This window comes from Aulonocara stuartgranti, assembly GCF_965226115.1.
Source record: "Aulonocara stuartgranti genome assembly, chromosome: 20".
NCBI classification, from domain to species: Eukaryota; Metazoa; Chordata; class Actinopteri; order Cichliformes; family Cichlidae; genus Aulonocara; species Aulonocara stuartgranti.
Window position 1 is genome coordinate 34,683,448 of NC_138956.1, and position 19,740 is coordinate 34,703,187.

Below are 19,740 nucleotides of genomic sequence, written 5' to 3' on the forward strand. Positions count from 1 at the left end.
ATTTTATTGTACACATTGTAATACATATTTTTAAAGTGGCAGTGGATCTACTACAAATGACAACAAATAACAGGAATATGCAGAGACTACTGTTAAGACAGTAACAAAAATTAATTGCCAGTCATGCAGAAGTCCGTGGCCACCCCCACAGAGGCTCATTTTAACTCTGTAAAAACCCAGATATTTCCACTTCTGCATAAATAATCACTTTAAATATCTTTTATTGATTTAGGTTTTATTAAAAGGATCTTAAATAGGGACACAGCTGGGCAGTTATTTCTGTCAAAAGCAAAGCGACATCAGCAGAAAGATGTCGATGCTGTTAACAAAGTATGAAACAGTCGGAACATGCACTCCTTTCCACACGGCAGGAAACGACACTGCCAGCCTGCCCACTGGCACTGACCGACTCTTCTTCACAGCTTTTGGACTCGAGTGTCGTTTGCTGTGTGGAGTCTGTGCGCTGACTCTGCAGGAGGAAAGGATGGCACCAGAGTCAGGGAGCGATAGGACACGCCCACACAAAGCAGGCCTGCTACGCCCAGAACGTGTTGTTTAACAAACAAATAATTTAAGTAGAGAGTTTAGTCCTCGGTGATCGTTTTAAAGAGCTCTAAAGTCTTGAATATTGTAGTAAAGCTGTGTAAGTTTTCGGGTTGCCAAAAATGTTTTTATCCAGGAAAACCCTGAAGATATTTTGTGTGCTGCGTCCTCGAGTCCTTATCATGAGCGCACCAAGATGAATGTGACACGTAAACAAAAATCATTCTCCACAGTCCATGATTCATAAGTTTAATCATCCTGCAGTCTGTTTGTTAGCTCTGTGACACACTTCTAATCGACTGATAGGTTTGCTGAAATCTCACAGCGTGTAGGCGCTTTCACCCTGAACTCTAACTCCGTGTGAGCCTTGGCTGTCACAAGATTAAATAAAAATCCAAAAACACATCAGAGCTTTTAACATTTTTATTTATTTTCTCCAAACTATGGGATTATAGGGATTTATATATATTGTGTATATGTGCAAGTGTATGAGTGAATGATCGTGCTGTGTTTAGAGGTAAACGTGTGCTGTTGCTTCCTGTTCCTTCTGCAGGTGAATGCAGCAGTTAACAGTTTATTGGCTCCTGGATCAGCGACCAACACGCTCACCCCGACTGTCATCACCTCCCACGCTCTGGTAAACACTCGCTTGTCTATGTGTGGCACACGTGTCTTTATTCATATAGGCGTCTGTTCGCAACTTGGAGGATTGTGTCGTTCTAGCAGCGATCCTCTTTGCATCGCTGCTGCTGACAACAAGTTGACACGAAACACTTTCCTCTACAGCACCACAGACCTTGAATTCCCTGGAACGTCACTTATCTGTTGTTTTGTCTATAGCTGTTTGTTTAAATTATCTTTATTTCAAATCACGTAACACACAGCAGACTGTGAGAGTTTAGTGTAGAAAACTTCGCTCTCGCTCTGCAGGCCTACTTGTTGTTCCTAGAGTATTTAAAAGTAGAACAAGAGGCAGAGCCTTCAGTTTTCAGGCCCCTCTTCTATGGAACCAGCTTCCAGTTTGGATTCAGGAGACAGACACTATAAGCATAAAGTTAGGGCTGGACCAGGTGACCCTGAATCCTTCCTTAGTTATGCTGCAATAGACGTAGGCTGCCAGGGATTCCCATGATGCATTGAGTGTTTCTTCTTCAGTCACCTTTCTCACTCACTATGTGTTTATACACCTCTCTGCATTTAATTGTAAGTTATTATTAACCTCTGTCTCTCTTCCACTGCTTGTCTTTATCCTGTCTTCCTTCTCTCACCCCAACCGGTCGCAGCAGATGGCCCCGCCCCTCCCTGAGCCTGGTTGTGCTGGAGGTTTCTTCCTGTTAAAAGGGAGTTTTTCCTTCCCACTGTCGCCAAAGCGCTTGCTCATAGGTGGTCGTATGATTGTTGGGTTTTTCTCTGTATGTATTATTGTAGGGTCTACCTTACAATATAAAGCACGTTGAGGCGACTGTTGTGGTGATTTCGCGCTGTATAAATAAAACTAATTAGCATAGAGGTGCCAAACGTGCAGCATGCATTTTAGTGTTCGGGAACAGAAATGTACCCAAAGTTCAAAGTCTCGGGAAACATGTTTGAATCATAAATAACTTTATTCATAAAATGATAATTTTTTTTCATCTTGTTGGTTGTTGTTGTTTTTAGAAATGACCTCAAAGTCATTTTCAATACAAGTGAATCAAAATATTGTTCTTCAGTCCCTAATTACATGTGAAGGTCTTGTATGTGTTTATAAATCCTCTGTGATCTGTTTTTCTCCCAATATCTCAGCCTGTCCATCAGCTAAAAGGATGGTACATTGAATTCAAACATTTTCATTAAGAACTTGTTCTTGTTCACTCTAAAACAAATTTAGAGTATATGCACATATGAAGACTTTCAAGTTTAAGTTTAACTGGCTGAGATCAGATTGAGCTCTGGTTTAGTCCATTGTTCAGTTAACCTTCATCTGAAATGCTGCATTGATATTAAAGCTTGTTTTGATGAGTCATTCTTCCTGTTTTTGATTTGTTCTGCAGTGTCAGGAGTTCTTGAATTAAAGCTTCTTCTTTTTTTCTTTTTTTTCTTGTTTTTAACATTTTCTGTCTTTAAATGTGTCATCTGCATTTGTAGAGCGGCTGATAGGAACAACCTGCATTCCTTCCACAGAAAGGAATAAAGACGGATTTCACTGTTAGATACTCTGACTTGTTGATGTAAACAGAACTGAATCTGGTTGGGACGTCCACACAGGAAGTTGAATCATTTGTCAATTGTTTTTCCTTGAAATGTTCGTTCCTGTCAAACACTCTTGGATGTTTCTGTCCATTTATCCTTCCAGACTCCGGTCCTGTTGACGCCCAGCCCTCTTCCCTCCACCATCCACTTCTGGAGCACGCTCAGTCCCATCGCTCCTCGATCGCCAGCTAAACTTTCCTTCCAGGTAATAAATACACTGAGCCCACTGCATGCAGTTCCAACATCCTGAAACACAAATCCACAAACAAATGGACAATAACAAGTGCGACAAAATTCACTTCAGTACCAAAACTCCTTCACAGTAAAATCCTTTAATCAGCTGGAAACATGTGCAGGAACTAAAAGACAATATTGTTTTGGTGAAAGAGAAAAGAATCAGTCTGCAGGTGAAGTTTGTGGTGAAAACTGAAGAAAAAAAGTGTTCAGAGCTGGTTCTCAGAATAAGATACTCGTCTTTTAAAATATAATCTGTCGGTTGTTCATTTGCAGAGCTCACACTGAACCTTACCTTACAGCCACATAATGCTTTGGTCTTTGTCTGTATGCAGGTTTGGTAAATGAAACCACAGCTTCAGTTTCACAGAAAATTCACACGTTTGTGCAGCAAGTTTGCAGTTCTGCTTGTCGCTTCACGCACGCCGTCATGCACACTGGTTCACGTTCAATACATCAGCAGCTGTTAGTTGGGAAGTTTAGACACTTAGATGCTCATTTACACCAGAAGTGAAATCCTACTGCCTGTGGTGATCCGCTTCATTCCTTCTGCAACAATTCATGTCTCAGTCTGCGCTGAAAAGATCATTTTAGAGGCCGTCTGTCATCATTATCGTCCCTTTATCTCTGTGTGCATGTTTTCTGTTGAGTTTGTCATTAAATAAGTTTTCACCGAAATATTTTTCTGCAGCCAAGTTTTAAACAAATATAAACATAAAAGCAGAAAAATTCTCTTATTTCCCTAAGGCTGTGTTTTCACAGCCCGGCATAGAAATGAGTGGTTAAAAGCATAAACTGTATAAAAGATGGACGTAGCCACCATCATGTCACCCTTTGGTTTTGGGGTCTGCAGCAAGCTGCAGCTACAGACTGTATGGGTGCATCACACACAGACACCGGCTAATTAGTGCAACAAAACAGAACCACAAACTTCTTGCAGGAGCCGTACTGTAGAATACAGGGAGTGCAGAATTATTAGGCAAGTTGTATTTTTGAGGAATAATGTTATTATTGAACAACAACCATGTTCTCAATGAAGCAAAAAAAACCTCATTAATATCAAAGCTGAATGTTTTTGGAAGTAGTTTGTAGTTTGTTTTTAGTTTTAGCTATTTTAGGGGGATATCTGTGTGTGCAGGTGACTATTACTGTGCATAATTATTAGGCAACTTGACAAAAAACAAATATATACCCATTTCAATTATTTATTTTTACCAGTGACACCAATATAACATCTCCACATTCACAAATATACATTTCTGACATTCAAAAACAAAACAAAAACAAATCAGCGACCAATATAGCCACCTTTCTTTGCAAGGACACTCAAAAGCCTGCCATCCATGGATTCTGTCAGTGTTTTGATCTGTTCACCATCAACATTGCGTGCAGCAGCAACCACAGCCTCCCAGACACTGTTCAGAGAGGTGTACTGTTTTCCCTCCTTGTAAATCTCACATTTGATGATGGACCACAGGTTCTCAATGGGGTTCAGATCAGGTGAACAAGGAGGCCATGTCATTAGTTTTTCTTCTTTTATACCCTTTCTTGCTAGCCTCGCTGTGGAGTACTTGGACGCGTGTGATGGAGCATTGTCCTGCATGAAAATCATGTTTTTCTTGAAGGATGCAGACTTCTTCCTGTACCACTGCTTGAAGAAGGTGTCTTCCAGAAACTGGCAGTAGGACTGGGAGTTGAGCTTGACTCCATCCTCAATCCGAAAAGGCCCCACAAGCTCATCTTTGATGATACCAGCCCAAACCAGTACTCCACCTCCACCTTGCTGGCGTCTGAGTCGGACTGGAGCTCTCTGCCCTTTACCAATCCAGCCACGGGCCCATCCATCTGGCCCATCAAGACTCACTCTCATTTCATCAGTCCATAAAACCTTAGAAAGCCCAGTCTTGAGATATTTCTTGGCCCAGTCTTGACGTTTCAGCTTGTGTGTCTTGTTCAGTGGTGGTCGTCTTTCAGCCTTTCTTACCTTGGCCATGTCTCTGAGTATTGCACACCTTGTGCTTTTGGGCACTCCAGTGATGTTGCAGCTCTGAAATATGGCCAAACTGGTGGCAAGTGGCATCTTGGCAGCTGCACGCTTGACTTTTCTCAGTTCATGGGCAGTTATTTTGCGCCTTGGTTTTTCCACACGCTTCTTGCGACCCTGTTGACTATTTTGAATGAAACGCTTGATTGTTCGATGATCACGCTTCAGAAGCTTTGCAATTTTGAGACTGCTGCATCCCTCTGCAAGATATCTCACTATTTTTGACTTTTCTGAGCCTGTCAAGTCCTTCTTTTGACCCATTTTGCCAAAGGAAAGGACGTTGCCTAATAATTATGCACACCTGATATAGGGTGTTGATGTCATTAGACCACACCCCTTCTCATTACAGAGATGCACATCACCTAATATGCTTAATTGGTAGTAGGCTTTCGAGCCTATACAGCTTGGAGTAAGACAACATGCATGAAGAGGATGATGTGGACAAAATACTCATTTGCCTAATAATTCTGCACTCCCTGTAGAAAGCCTTTATCGCCATTGTACATAAGACATATCCAAGATTTGGTGAAATATTCTGTACAGTGCAAAAACATTGAAGTAGAAAAATGAGAGAAAACAATGAAAGCTTATAAAACTATGTAAAGAATAAAGGCTGCTATAAAGAAGACACACACACATATTAAGGATTCACCATTCACTGTTGAACTTCACATTAGTTGCTAAATAATCATTTGTTTTGTTTATTTATACGAGCTCAAATTTGTGATAGCTCAAGGGAAAAAACTGAGTTTGTTTTACCCGGCGCTTGGTGCACCTGTGCTGCAGGGCAGGAGGTTGAACAGTTAGATGTCCAAGGTGAAAAGGGTCTTAAATTATTTTCCTCGCCCCGCTGAGACACCAAGATCTGGAGATGTCCTCCAGGGAGGGCAATGTGCAGCCGGTGGTTCTCTGGGAAGTGTTGATGGACGTCTGCACTGAGCAGGTCCCACACTGTGATGCATTCACTGCCTGTTCAGTTGTTATGAAGGTGGAAAATATTCATAGAGGCCCAAAAGGGATTTTGCACCAGGCTGTAAACATGCCTTTTAATGCTGTAAAGTTGTGCATTTTAACATGGGAGTCTGTGCGTTAACACACTTTCAGAACGAGTAAGTCAACTGTATGAAGCAACAACTGTCGCTCGCTCATGAAAACTGACTCGCCTTCAATTTACTGAGCGATAAAATGACACGATGAAGCATCAGCGTAGCATCAGTCATATGTTCAGTGGAGACTCTGTAGCATGGTGTCCGGCCACACTGGCTTTATGTAGTGAAATTAGAAGACGATTTATGGATGACCATCATTGATGGGAGGCCCTTATCTTTACTTATTTGGCATTGAAGAGGAAAGCATCATCACAGAATCACCAAAGTATAAAAACTGGTTTTCAGGACACAAGCTCCTCTACCACAAGCACACACACACACACGGCTACTGTGCACTGCGGGTACCTGAATCTGATCCAGGGTGCCTGCACGCACACACATACACACACGCAAACACACACATATACTATGTGAAGACTCGTATTGACGTCAGCCTTAATCTGAATATAGTTCTAAACATGAATCCTAAATCCAGGTGTAAACCCTTTAAACCTGAAGGTCTCAATCAAAGTGAGGAGGGGCGTCCTCGCATGATCTAAGATACACACAAGTCCCCACATTGATAGATGAACGAGAATACACAGAGCTGGTTTGTGTGTCTGCAGGTTTCTGGCCCAGCTTGAAGTCCGTCTGTTATCTGTTATTAAAGGTTCAGTTCACTCAGTGCATAAACAACAGCACATTCTGAGTCTTCTCTCTGACGGAGTCGTAATAATGATTATAATGCACTAAAATACACTGCACATTATCTCGTTACAATGGGACCTGTCAAGATGTGGGTTATATTAGACAGCCGTTGAACAGGGAGCGCTTGAAGCTGATGTGTTGGAGGCAGGAAGGATGGGCGGTGCGAGGATCTAGGCCAAAAAATGTTTTAAAAAGAAGAGGGAAAAGCTTCAAACGTTAAATATTTTTTAATGTTTGCATGCCTGTGTGCACAGTTGGGTAGTTTAAGCATTTATTTGTCTATAACTAGTATCATTAAGTCATTTCGTCCTGTGTTCTGAAACAAAGGTGTTAAGTTTTCTCTGCTGTTTGTATCGTGACGCTGTGATACTTTGTCGCCTCCTTGTGGTGCAGCTAAAAACTGCAGGCTGTGAAAACCCTGCAGCTTCTCAGTAACATCTTTCATGACCTGCTAGAAAAAGCTGTGTTTTAACCCATTTTAACTCTTCAGTAACGGAAAAAGTGTTCAGCTGGTTTTTTTACATTGTAAGATGAGGATTTGGGCTACAAGTGTGAAGAAACCAAAAGGAGAGTTTTTAAGCGTTCTGTGTCCGAGCGGAAATGTTCAAATATGAAAGATTTTCCACCATGTGCTCACCAGACCTCAGTGATCTAGTGAGACTATAAATAAATATCTGTTATTTAAACAGGTTGCCTCTTTATCAAGACAGACCAGTGTACAAGGGCAAAGTGTGCAGTTTTAGAGCAGGCAGAGGTACAGGTAACCCTTGAGGCCTGAGCTTATGAGTACTACATTAAAAATGTAAGTAAAGAACAGGTAAACCAGGCAGGCTTAAATCATAGTAAGTACCCCTGAGTCCTGGGTTTCTCAGGGTTATGTCTGTATTTTAAGTAAATGAAGTGTCAGAATATTTTTTCAGCTTCCATCACGTGCCCAGTGGGACTTTACAGAGTTTACAGACACTGTTTGGGAGTTTTGCTTTTATATAGTTTAACCATTTCAAGTACTTTTCTCCAGAGACTCAAATGTTCGACCTTTAATCTGAAGACAAAGTGTTTAATTTGAGTCATTGTGTGATGTGTTATTCTTGGAAAAACGTAATGAGACGAGATACACTGCAAGATCGCAAATCTCCACCAAGACACCTCAGTCTCTGGGCACGATTTACTTTTAAGGGAATAGTGTTTGTATTTTGTATGCAAACATTGTTTAAGAGCAGCATGAATAACACCAACTTATGATGTAACATTATGCTACAGTTTATTTCTAACTAGGCAGCTCATTCTCGTTTTCTTGACTATATTTTAAAGATATAAAATATTTATAGGTCAACTTGAAAGAAACCCAGATGTGTGAGGTCAGAGGTCAAATGTGACATGATACTTTAAATTTTAATATGTTACTTTAACACACACCACACTTGTAAGAATCATGGTTTCTAAGTTGAGGCGGTTTTCAACCAATAAATAAATAAAAGACTGCAGAACCAAATTTTAATGGATTGTTAACATCAAAACTTTATTCAAAGCGTTTGTGTTTACAGATAAAATGGCATGCAGGCATAAAAAGGAATCAGTTACACATTCTTCCGTCAATGTGCAAACCTTAGTGTTCAGAAGCGACGGGCTCAGTTTGCTTAAAAATGCCTTAAATGTCCTAGAATCGGTAAATTGGCTACTGAGGAAGAAAAATAATTCATAAACCTCATCAGTGTGCATCATGTTCTACAGAAAGACAAAAAAGAAAGTGAAGCTGAAAAACAGCTGATTTTTACCAAGTTGGCAGGATATTTTCTAACATTCCTTCAAAATAAAACGTCAAGTTTTCATCTTCAGTGTCTCTTTCTGTCTCTTCTCAGTTTCCCTCTAACGGCAGTAATCAGATCCACATCCCGGCTCTGAGCGTCGACGGCCTCTCCACCCCCGTGGTCCTCTCCCCGGGGCCCCAGAAGCCCTGAGCTCCCCGCCCGCCTGAAGCAGCTCTTCACCGGGCACAACCTCGCCCAATGATCTCCTCAACTCCTGGAGGGTCGGAGGAAAAGCCGGATCTGCACTGACTCTGAAATGCATCACTAAAAACCCGACGCCATGAGAAGTTTAGGCTGCATCGGCTGACTCTTTTTGGGTAGGTGTCATGGTTTGTGTGGGCCTTTCACTGGTGGACGCGTTCACAGCCGAGGATCAGTCAGACCCTCCGCCGATTCTTACACTTTCCAACAGGTGGGAATCTGCGCTTTGTCCTCCTTCCACCTTCCTGTTTCTTTCATAGCTTTGTACTCAAACACTATGACAGCGGGGTTTCGAGAGAACCAGATGCTTCTCTCGACTTGAACCCGACACGAGGACATAAACGGCAACTAAAGGCCACGAGAAGACGGAGGGATGTTTTTCTCTTTTTCTACTGGTGTTTTTTAAACCTGTCGTTGGATTTCTTTCTATAATATTGTGAGGTCTTTACCTTGCGATGCAAAAGTGCTCTGACGTGACTGTTGTCAAATAAAACAGCTTAACCTTGAAGATGGCTTTTATAGCCGGTCTGCTTACTGAAAACTGACAGCAAACAAATGTCTGTTTTCAAACGGTTTCTTCAGTGTGTGACGGAGGGGAACCGGAGAAAAGCTGGAGCCGTCTCTTATTTGAGTTTTTACTAAACAGAAGATTTGACTTGACGTTTTCTGGGAGTAACTGATCGCGGACTGGAAGGAGGGAACATTCACATGTTTGTGTGTAAAAGGATCTGCAGTTCCTCATAATCTCACATTTTTTCTGATGGGATCTTTTGTTTTTTAAATTCGAGGTTATTTATTTCTGTCTTGTTTTCAATGCACCTTTCTCTGCAGATTCCTTAAAGGTTCTTGACTGTTTTTAAAACAGTCTCATCTTTTTTTCCCTCATTTTTTAAGCTACCAGGCGACTCTCTCCCAGTTGGAATTAAATTTCAGCACCAACACTGACATTTTATAAACTCACCTTCTGCTGGATTTCGTCAGAAACGACTTTCAGAGCCATTTAAGGGTTGTTGCTTTGCTCTTACTGGCCGATTTTAAAGGTCACGCCTTTCTCTGGTTCTGCATGGCCTGTTTTTTTTGTTTTTGGTTGTTTATTGTTTGTTTTGTTTCGAGTGGACTCCTCAGCAGCATTTCGAACTGACCAATCACAAAGGATGAAGATGACGGTGGACCTGAGGTTTTTCAAAGCCAAGTTCTTTCTCTATAAAAGTGTCTAAATGTGACAGATTGTATATTTTCTCACAGAGTTTAATGTCCAAACTGAACTGAAGTGTCTGTCAGACTTGATTTAAAGGTTTTACCGAGGACAGAGTCACATTCCTTTGGTTTTTAAAACAGTGATAGATGAGTTTGCGTTACTTATTAACAACTGCTTATTGTTTGAATCTCAGCAGTCATTCCAGAGATTTTATTTGAGCAGCTCTGAAAAATAAATGTTTTGTTCCAAAAGCCTTGGAACAAATCTGCAGTCATGTTGCCACAAGTTGAAAGAGTCGCATTTATTCTCCTTTCACTGAGAGTGTAGGATAGCCTTTAATATATTGAAAGCTTTTTCCGTGCAAAAACCAACAACAAAGGACCGAGTTTAATGACACTCTGTCATACCGGGGCTTATGATTGAAACATTTCAAATAATTTGATCAATTTGTGTTTAATAAAGCACCAAAAACCATAAAAAACATAAATTCTCCAACATCCAAGTCAAAGTCTACGTCCTCATTTTGTACAAACATCAGCACAACATTTCAAAATTAAAAAGGCATTAGAAAAGCATCAGATGGTCTTTAGTGTCAACCTTGGAACAAGATGACTAAGAAAATGTTTTTTTTCCTTTATGGCTTAAACGCGTATTTAATTGGATCTCTGAAGACATCCTTGATGGCAGGGGCTGATTTATCTGTTTATCTGTGTGTGAAAAAAATTTAGTTCTCTGAAATTTAAATAAAAACTAAACTTTCAGATAAAATACAAATACACAGGAACTGGCTCTAACTTTAGTCTTTGTCAGTTTGGTAAAATTTGCTCTCAGAGTTGAACTTAAACTCCTCGAGGTCATAAATAATCTGACCACATCAAATGTCAACGACCTCGTAGTACCATGTAATCCCATCACAACACCTTACTCTCAGACTGCTGGCTTACTTCTGTTTACTGAGTTTCTAAAATTTAGAGTGAGAGGCACAGCCTTCGGTGTTCAGGCTAATCTCCACTTTCAGACTCTCTCAGCTTTGCTGCTGTAGGCTCAGCCTGCTGGAGGACTTCCCATGATGCACTGAGAGTTCCTTCTCCTCTCCCACCTCTTCACTCCCTGCTGCAGATCGCAACGTTTTCTTTCTTGATTCTCGGGTGACGTATACGTCTGCCCCTCCCTCAGCCTGGTGCTTCTGGAGATCTCTTCATGTTTAAAAAGAAAAAGAAGTTCTTTCTGCCCTCTGTGTTGCACACAGGGGATCAGCTGATTGTTGGGGTTTTCTCTTCAACCCCGTAGACTCTTTTTGATTTAATTCCAATTAAATTAAATAAAATAAATTTGAATGAAAAAGGAAGAAATGAAACCTTTAACAACTAACACTAAACACTTTCATTGATTTAAAAACTAAACTCAAACAAACTAAAATTGAACTGAAACCTGATTAACGATTAAACATAACTGTGTTAAATGTTGTCCCGTCAGTTCTTACAGTTGGATTTGAGATTATTCAAAGATGAGCATCCTCTAATCTTCAGGGCACCGCAGTGATTTTTATCCACTTAAGAACTTTAAAAGATCAAAACTCTGCAGAACAAAGTATCAGATTATCAGTTTTAAACATTTTTTAAATCCTTGCTGGTAAAGTTTGATAATTTTAGGTTGTGAGACATGCGGTCGTATGTTTTGTTCTCTCAGCATCGGCTATGAAGCATATGAGTTTTACTGTACATGATTTACAAACAACTAGGAGGCTTCATGCATTAGAACAATGATTAGTTGGATTTTGTGCAGTCTTTAGTTTTGTTTACGGACCTTTTCCACTAATACCTGCTCGGCTCGGTTTTCAGGGTTTCCCATTAGGTGGTAGTACCTGGTACCTGCTCCATTGGGGTTCTGAATGGTCCTAAAATGTGACTGCATGTCAACAGACAGCATGCAGCCGATGGGCCAGTCAGTGGCGTCCCTCGATGTGTCATGAGAGCAAGTCCTTTACAAAATTCCAAACCGCCATTTTTGAAATCCGGCAGTGAGGGAAAGTGGCTCCACACAAACCAACACCGTGATCCGGTGATGAGGTGCAGACACTTGGCATCGGTTTGGCAGCAGGTATACCAGCGCTTCGATATCCTCCACTGTTGTGTTGTGGCGCATACGAATGACATCACAGGAATTTTGGCGGTGTTGCCACAGCAACCCCAAGGACACTGATGCGGTTGTATTATAATAGAAAACGACTGAAACAGAGTCGAGCCGAGCAGATCAGACTGGATACTTGGTTCTCTCCGATGACCTGTAGTTTCGCTTGATTTACACGAACATGTGATTTTTAAAGCGTGTTTGACGGGAACTTGTGGCAACATCGAAAACCTGCAGAGACAAAAAAAAAGTTTTGTTTTGTTTGTTTGTTTGTTTCCCCCAAAATTGTAGACAGACACTGACTCATGTTCCTCTAAAAAAAAAAAAAAAAAAAAAACCCAGACTGTTGATGTTGTTGTTGTTGTTCGTGTTATTTCTAATGCTAGCTGTGGTTGCCACGGTAACCTGACCCGACTGTTGCCGCCCTGCAGGTTGCTGTTGTCATTGCTGTTGTTATCGTTGTTGCTGCTGGAGCTGTTAACGTGTTTCTATGCTTCTGTGTGTGACGCCAAGGCTGCAGACACACACACACACACACGCACAATGCAATCTTTGTGAGGATTCATTGGAGGGGTCGGTCCGTCCATGCTAACTCAAGCTTTGCTCAGTTACTCGCTGTGATGTTGCTACTGCTGGCACATCTTGCGCTCTGGCTCGTTGCGCACTTACACGTCTTTATCACATAAATAAGATCATCTCCCACGTTTGCATCAAGGGTGAGGAGGAAGCTCGGGCATAGATACCCAGAAGGTGCAGAACATGCTCCAAGAAAACAGAAGTTAACGAAAACTTGTGTTCATATTTGAATTACCCCTTTCTCCAAATTCATAACATTACGTTTCGATATTTCAGTGACATTTCTCTTAAGATTACAGTTTAGGGTGCACTGCTGTGCCGACCACGCCACAAATTACTGCAGCATCACTGCTGTGCTTTTTACCAGCAGCATGGTGTCATTACCAAATCTGTAACTACCTGTTTCTACTTGAAAAGTATGATGGGGGAAAGAAAATACTGCACTAACTGAGCTAAGAGATTTTTGGTGGCAAAGGTGGGCCCACTGGTGGTAGTCTCTATGGGAAGGGCTGCCAAAAGAAATGCACAGTCATCCATATTTCTTCTGTACAATACTATGCTTTGGGTTGCAGACCGGTTCAGAAAAAGGCAAGAAAGCGGAAGTTGCTTTGCTCCAACAGTGTTTAAAGTTCAACAGACAAGTTGGAGAAATTTAGGCAGGCGTTGAAGCGCAGCAGGAGCTGCACTTTTCTGCACTTCCACTAATGGCCAAAGTGAGTCAGTCACTATTGACTCATGTTCAAATGTCCAACTTAGGTAAAATGGTCTTTGCACCTAGAGCAGGGCGATATGGCCAAAAATATTTATCACGATATATATTTGAAAATTTGCGATAACGATATAACCGACGATATAATTGATGCGAGACAAAATACAACTCCACAACATTACTAGCGCAAAAAGACAACCTTCCATTTATTTTCACTTAAACAAGAAGCTGGTTTTTATGTACATTAAAGCTTTATAAAAATGTAACAGTGCAAATGCAAATTCCTTGCTGAAAGTTTAACCAAAAGGCATTTCCAGTAGAAATGGGCTGACATATCCTGAGCATAACCATGTATAATATCCACTGAAGTTAAAAAGAGGTGCTTTGCAACATTAAACTGCAGTGTGCAGTACGCATTTTTCGGACCATAAGGTGCACGGGATTATAAGGCACATTAAGCGAAACAAAGCAGTCAGATAAATCAAACTTGATTAAACTCATTCTTCTTGCTTCCTCCACTTCTGTACCATTGATTCATTAATGTTGAATTCTCTGGCAGCTGCTCTATTCCCATGTTGCAGTATATTAATGACTAACCTCGTATTGTGGATGGATTATCTCAGTTGTTCTCCTGACTGAAGTTTGGTCCGTTTACAGCATCCTGCCATGCGATTGCATTTGTCTCTAACCATGAGGAACCTTCACGTTAACTTTTATAAGTGGAAAAGTGTTAGTGTTCGTCCTCCAGCTTCACTGTTTATGTTATGCTAACATAGCTGTGTCGCTAGCGATCACGTAGCACATCATTATATACCAGCTAGCCCAACTTCAGTAACCCTACAAACGTCACTGCTGTTTAGTTTCCTGTCTTCATTTATGTTGGAAGTGATAGCAGAGCTGTACGTTTGATTTTTTTCAGAAATCTCTCAGTCAGAACATGCTATATCATGCTTAGGTAACTAGCGAAACTAGCGAGCTAACTTCCGCTAGCTTCCTGCTAACTTCTAACTCCGTTAAATGTAATAACTTTTGTTTTCATGGATGCCTGGAAGTTAAACTTTATAGTTACACCTGGTAAAGCAGCAATGCTGATCGTTTTATTAAAGATGAAAGAATTTAGACAGTTTTTAACGCTCAGTGATGCTGCAGTGTTGTTTGACCTGAAGCATACGGAGTTTAGGACCCAGATTACTCCCAGATTTAAGAGCATCTTAGTCCGACAAATACGACAATAACAACGGCCGCTTGCATGTTCTGCAAAAAAATGTGCTTTGTCGTGTATCTGACGGACAAACACCCAATCAGTTCCACATCACTGAAGTTGCACCATTTTTACAAACCAATTCTGGTTCATCTGTTTCACTCAACAATCGGCCATGTGCGTATGAAAACAAAGGCACTGCGCATGCGCGTTTTACTCCCATTCTATCGCGATATTTCATTTTCCTATCGTTGCCTAACATTATACCGGTATTACCGTGAACGGTATAATATGGCCCAGCCCTATTTGCACCCTACAAAATATTATTGTGAAAAATGTAATTTGTTTTGATTTGACAGATGTTCCCCTCTGCTAGTCGTAGAACTGGACCTGTCTTGTGTGTGCTGTTGGCACTTTTTGGATTATTTTTAATGGAAAAATGTGTCTTTGTTTACAGTCAAATGTAATGGCAGCAAGTATCAAGTATCTAAGCTTTTAGGTTCAAGGTTGGTTGAGCTAAGAGCAGTGCAGTGTCTGCAGTGAGGTTCAGGCTGAGGACAGGGGCGCTCTGGATTTGGACAGATGGTTCATAGATGAGAGGAAAAGCCCGACTACCCAACCTTTCAAAGGTGGGTCCTCACAAGGTTGACCCTCTATTTGGTTCCCACAAAGATAGCTGTGCAAGCACACACGTGCACACACACACACACACACACAGCTGGAGCGTCAGGGACTGAGTGAAGCTTGTATTCAGTGTTTCCACCTTCACTGAGGTTATTCTGCAACTCGTTAAATACCTGAAACATCTTTCTTTACTACTTAATTTTTTTTACAATGTGAAGTTTAAAAAGGAACAAAAAATCTGATTCAAGATAGAGGTTCTAGTTTTCTCTACCTGATCCAAGCTGGAACCATCCTTCATCAGCTCCTCTGAATTCAGCCTCAGATCGGTCCCTGACGGCGGGATTTCCCAGCCTTTGCGGCGACGTAAACGCAGCACCAAGCCATCGTGTTCGACTGTTCTCTCTTTACAGCATGACTCTATTTTTCTATCAGAGATGATGTGTTTATATTGCGTATAAGATTTAAAGAGTGATGAAGCCTTAAAGATTTCAGCTGCAGCAGAAGAAAGATGCATCCTCATTTAAAAAAAGAAAGAAAGAAAAAAGATACTACCTGTTGTGTATCTTTCTTTCAGAGCATGATGATGAAAAATAAGCCATTTATAACTTTGTGTATCGAGTTTTGGACGCAGGGTTTGAGTCTGACATGTTTAACTTCAAGCTAACCTTTCTCTCACCAGCAGAACATGACGAATGTCTTTATATCGATTAGAAACTGCTTTGCATTCTGGGTAATGTCCAGATTTCTGTTTTTGAAACTCATCACCATCTGAGCGAACTTGACGAGGGGTCTGCTTTGCAAACGCTGCCTGTATGCAGATGAAAGATGCTTGCAAAGTGACATTTGAGGAAATACTTCACCTGCAGGCCTTTAAGTCTTAAAACAATATTTTCAGACGTCTTTAATTCACAGAAGTCTTAAACTGTCTCTCTCGAATGTGAATCACTGAAAGGAAAGCACGTTATGGAAGAGGCAAAGCAAACCCCTGCCTCCAGTTACATAAGGCATCTTTTCACTGTAGGGGCAAAGTGTTGTAAAGGTATCTGCCTTAACAAAGTTCTTGGGCGCTTTCTCCAGGTTTAAAGAATCAGAATCGAAGCCACTCAGCGGTTCCTACCCCGAAAAGGGTTTCTGTAGAGTTGGTTCCTGAGATCTGAACATGCGAAGATTGAAAGCCAAAACAGCCGGCTGGTTCCTGCAGTCAGAGGCGGTCTGTGGACATGTACTCAGGATTTGGTGATGAGTTTCACTTCATAAACATCATCAGTTAGATTTTCTGCTCTGGTTTCTTGACATTTATAAAGGAAGCCGTTCCTTAAATCCAGTGAGGAACATCTGTTGTTCCTGAGCTTTCTGTCTGTTCACTTGAGGCCTGGAGTTTTCTCAGTGGTTTTCATCTCATAAACCAAAAGTTGTTTGGGTTTTTCACGTTGACGTCCAAAGCCTGGACAGACTTTGCTGCCGGTCATTCTGCATTTGAGCGTACCGTCCAGCTGCACTTCAGAAACTGTTCGTGTGCAAACCAGCTCAGTGCAACTTAATGAATCTTTGTCTTACTGTAACACTGTTTAGAATTATAGTAACTTTGATATGGTAATACATCTAATGTATGACTTGTTCAATGACAAAACATAACATGAAAAATGAATAAATATTCACGCCTCTTTTAAGACAGTGATTTCTTTTTATAACTAATATTTATAATCTGCTTCCTGTTATCATATGTATGTATCTGCTTTACTTTTTAGTAATTTAAATATGAAATAGGTCATTCATGCTGGGAAGTATGAGCAGCTTCTTGTTATAATGACAAAGATAGAATAAAAGTTTAAAAAAAGGCGTAAAAAGAGAAATTAAATGATGACTGTTCTGGTTTTCACCGGGAAGAGTTTTTTGTTATAACAACAACTGCCTCCTTATGTCAAAGGTTTGTGGAAAATAACTAGAATTTAAGCTTAAAATCTTTCTTGCCAGAAAAGTTTAACATTATGCAAAAATTAAAATTTTTAAATGCTGTCATTCAGTTACTTTTTTTTAATTTTGCAATTTTGAATTAACATTTGCACGTCTGTCGAGCGGTTTCATCCTTTGGTTATTGAGCCTTAATTGCACAGTTTAAATTTCTAGTCTTGAGGGCAAAACTAGCAATTTAAACTTAGAGAGAGAGTACTGACCCATGATCCTTTGCAGCAGAATGACAGACAGAAAGCTCCGGAAGCCGATGGCTGACGCGCCTCCTAATTGTAAAGAGGTTTTCTGTCCACAGTTTGTGTGGAAATCTTCACTGTATATAGACACAAAATATAATCTGAACATATGAATTTGCTATATATTCTGTACCATGTGACAGGCCTGACCAATGGGCTGGGGGTTGTTAATGACGTGTTGTTCCTGTGGCCTGTCGTTGCTGTCAGATCCTGCGTGGCCCCTCCCCTCCTCGGCTGTGATTGGCCATGGAGTTTATTGATGTAAAGTGGCGGGGCCTGCTTTTATTTTTCTGAGATAGAGTGCTACATGTTTAACATGTTATTTACTGGAACCATTTAAAAGAAAAGCTATTTTTTATGGACGTGACTTTAGTTTTTGTTGGTGTACCATGTTATGCTGATGATTCCTCTTGTTTTCTACAAACACACATGCACACACACTGGGAGGACGGTAATAAAACTATTTTGTCCTGTACAGTTTGTACTGTCTCATTTATGACTTTTGAATGCTAAGCATACCTGGGCACGGGAAGCCGTTTAGTTCAAACTTCTAGCATACATGTTGAGTGCTTGTGATGAGTTACCCTTAGTTAAAAAACAATAAACTTCAGATTTAGAAATGTAAGAATTCTGAGAGGAAACGCTCGCTCAGGATTTTGCTGATTGTTGCATTGTGGATCACTGTGGATGTGGGGTACTTTTACTGCACCGCTTTAATGCCATGGATTTAATCTCTGCTAATGCTAGCGCTAACTCGGGCCACCTCACTTGCCGCTCATGTGACACGCTCCCATTTCTCCATCAAGAGTCTCCCAGTGGAGGTTAGAGAGCCGGAGGCTGCAGGTCCCAACCTTAAACCAAGTCTTCACAGTTAAAGATAAAGGTTTACCAGGACCTCTTTTTGTCCCCACATGTCAGTGTGATAACAGACAAATGTCCCCATAGCATCAGTAATGCAAGTACACACACTTTTCTGATGGGAATAGTGAGTTTTAATCCAGACTAACCTGGATTTGAGAGGCTGCAGGATTGTTTTCACTCAGCAGGAGTTCACACCGAGTCTCTCACACACACATAAGATGCTGTGTGTGTGTGTGTGTGTGTGTGTGTGTGTGTGTGTGTGTGTGTGTTCGTGTTCGCCTCAACCAAATTTTCAAAGATAAGTCTTCCATTTTATTGTTTACACTGAACTTTGACCTGATTTGTCATAAATCTCCTGCAGATAACAACATGAAGGCTGATGACAGTTTATGTGATGTGTGTGTGCGTCTTCTTACACACACACACTGATTCTCAGGGTACAAGCTGACACACATTTACAGATAAAACAGGTTGGAGGAAAAACCTACTTTGCATTGTGGGAGAATTTGGGTTGAACTCGAACGAGGAGGGAATCAGATGTCGGTGCTTCCATCCAGCTGCAGCTCAGAGGTTTAATAAAACATGAATCCATGCTTTACTTTTTATTAAACCTCTGATCCTCTGAACATGAGTTCACCTCTGGTCAGGAAAAGAGCAGGTGGAGTAAATCCTCCTGTTGGCGTCCTTAAACCACACAGAAGAAAGGACGAGCCTTGGAGCTGTCAGTGGTTGGTCTTGTTGTTCTACGGGAGACGCTGATCATTTATTCCAGTATGAACAGAGATTAATGGAGGCTCTGAGGAGATGTAGCCCAAAAATGTATTTTCATCATCGATAGAGGAGAACAATTGCAGTTAAAGCCCCGAGTCTCATAGACCTCACATTACCACCTTACAGCATTTTGATTTGAAGCATGATAGCATCAGCTTCAACCCCCAGCAGCTGCTTCCTATACACACACACGCTGGTTTAACTGTACTGCTAATGTATGGTTACTGTTTTCTGCAAGGTGCAGTTTTTATGGTCTAATTAGCTTTCATGTTTAAAAAGAAAAGATTATTGATATTACATCTCTGAAAACTGAAACAAAAAGGTTTGAATAATTATCTCAGCAGTTTGACCCCGGCTCGCCCATATTGGCTAAGAAGGTGAACACAGGACTGCTCGCGTTTCTTTTGAGGAAGTGCTTTTAACACTAAATATTTGCAATTGGTTTTTGTTTTGTTTTAATTTAAGTCATGCTTTCATTTTCATATTCATCTCCAACAAAACGGGAATTTTTTAAATGATGTTTTATCCACAAATTGAGAAAAGGTTATAATAGCAAACAGCAAGTGTCATCAACTAGACGTTCACCCAAAGAAAGGACCCAAATGCAC

The 19,740-nt window shown here is 40.9% G+C and overlaps 1 protein-coding gene across 2 annotated transcripts in view; it reads left to right on the forward strand.

Moving 5' to 3' along the window:
* Positions 1-17,975, forward strand: part of elk1 (ETS transcription factor ELK1) — a 36,214-nt gene extending 18,239 nt beyond the window's left edge. The window contains exons 9-12 of one of the 2 annotated variants that reach the window (XR_014273967.1): positions 1,097-1,180; positions 2,876-2,977; positions 8,706-8,971; positions 9,067-17,975. Coding sequence is in view for 1 of the 2 variants with exons in the window: in XM_082520265.1 (XP_082376391.1) it covers positions 1,097-1,180; positions 2,876-2,977; positions 8,706-8,804 (285 nt within the window). In the remaining variant the exon portion in view is untranslated. Of the gene's footprint in view, positions 1-1,096; positions 1,181-2,875; positions 2,978-8,705 lie in introns of both variants that reach the window. The other variant, XM_082520265.1, reaches the window with a different exon arrangement.
* The last annotated feature ends 1,765 nt before the right edge of the window (positions 17,976-19,740 follow it).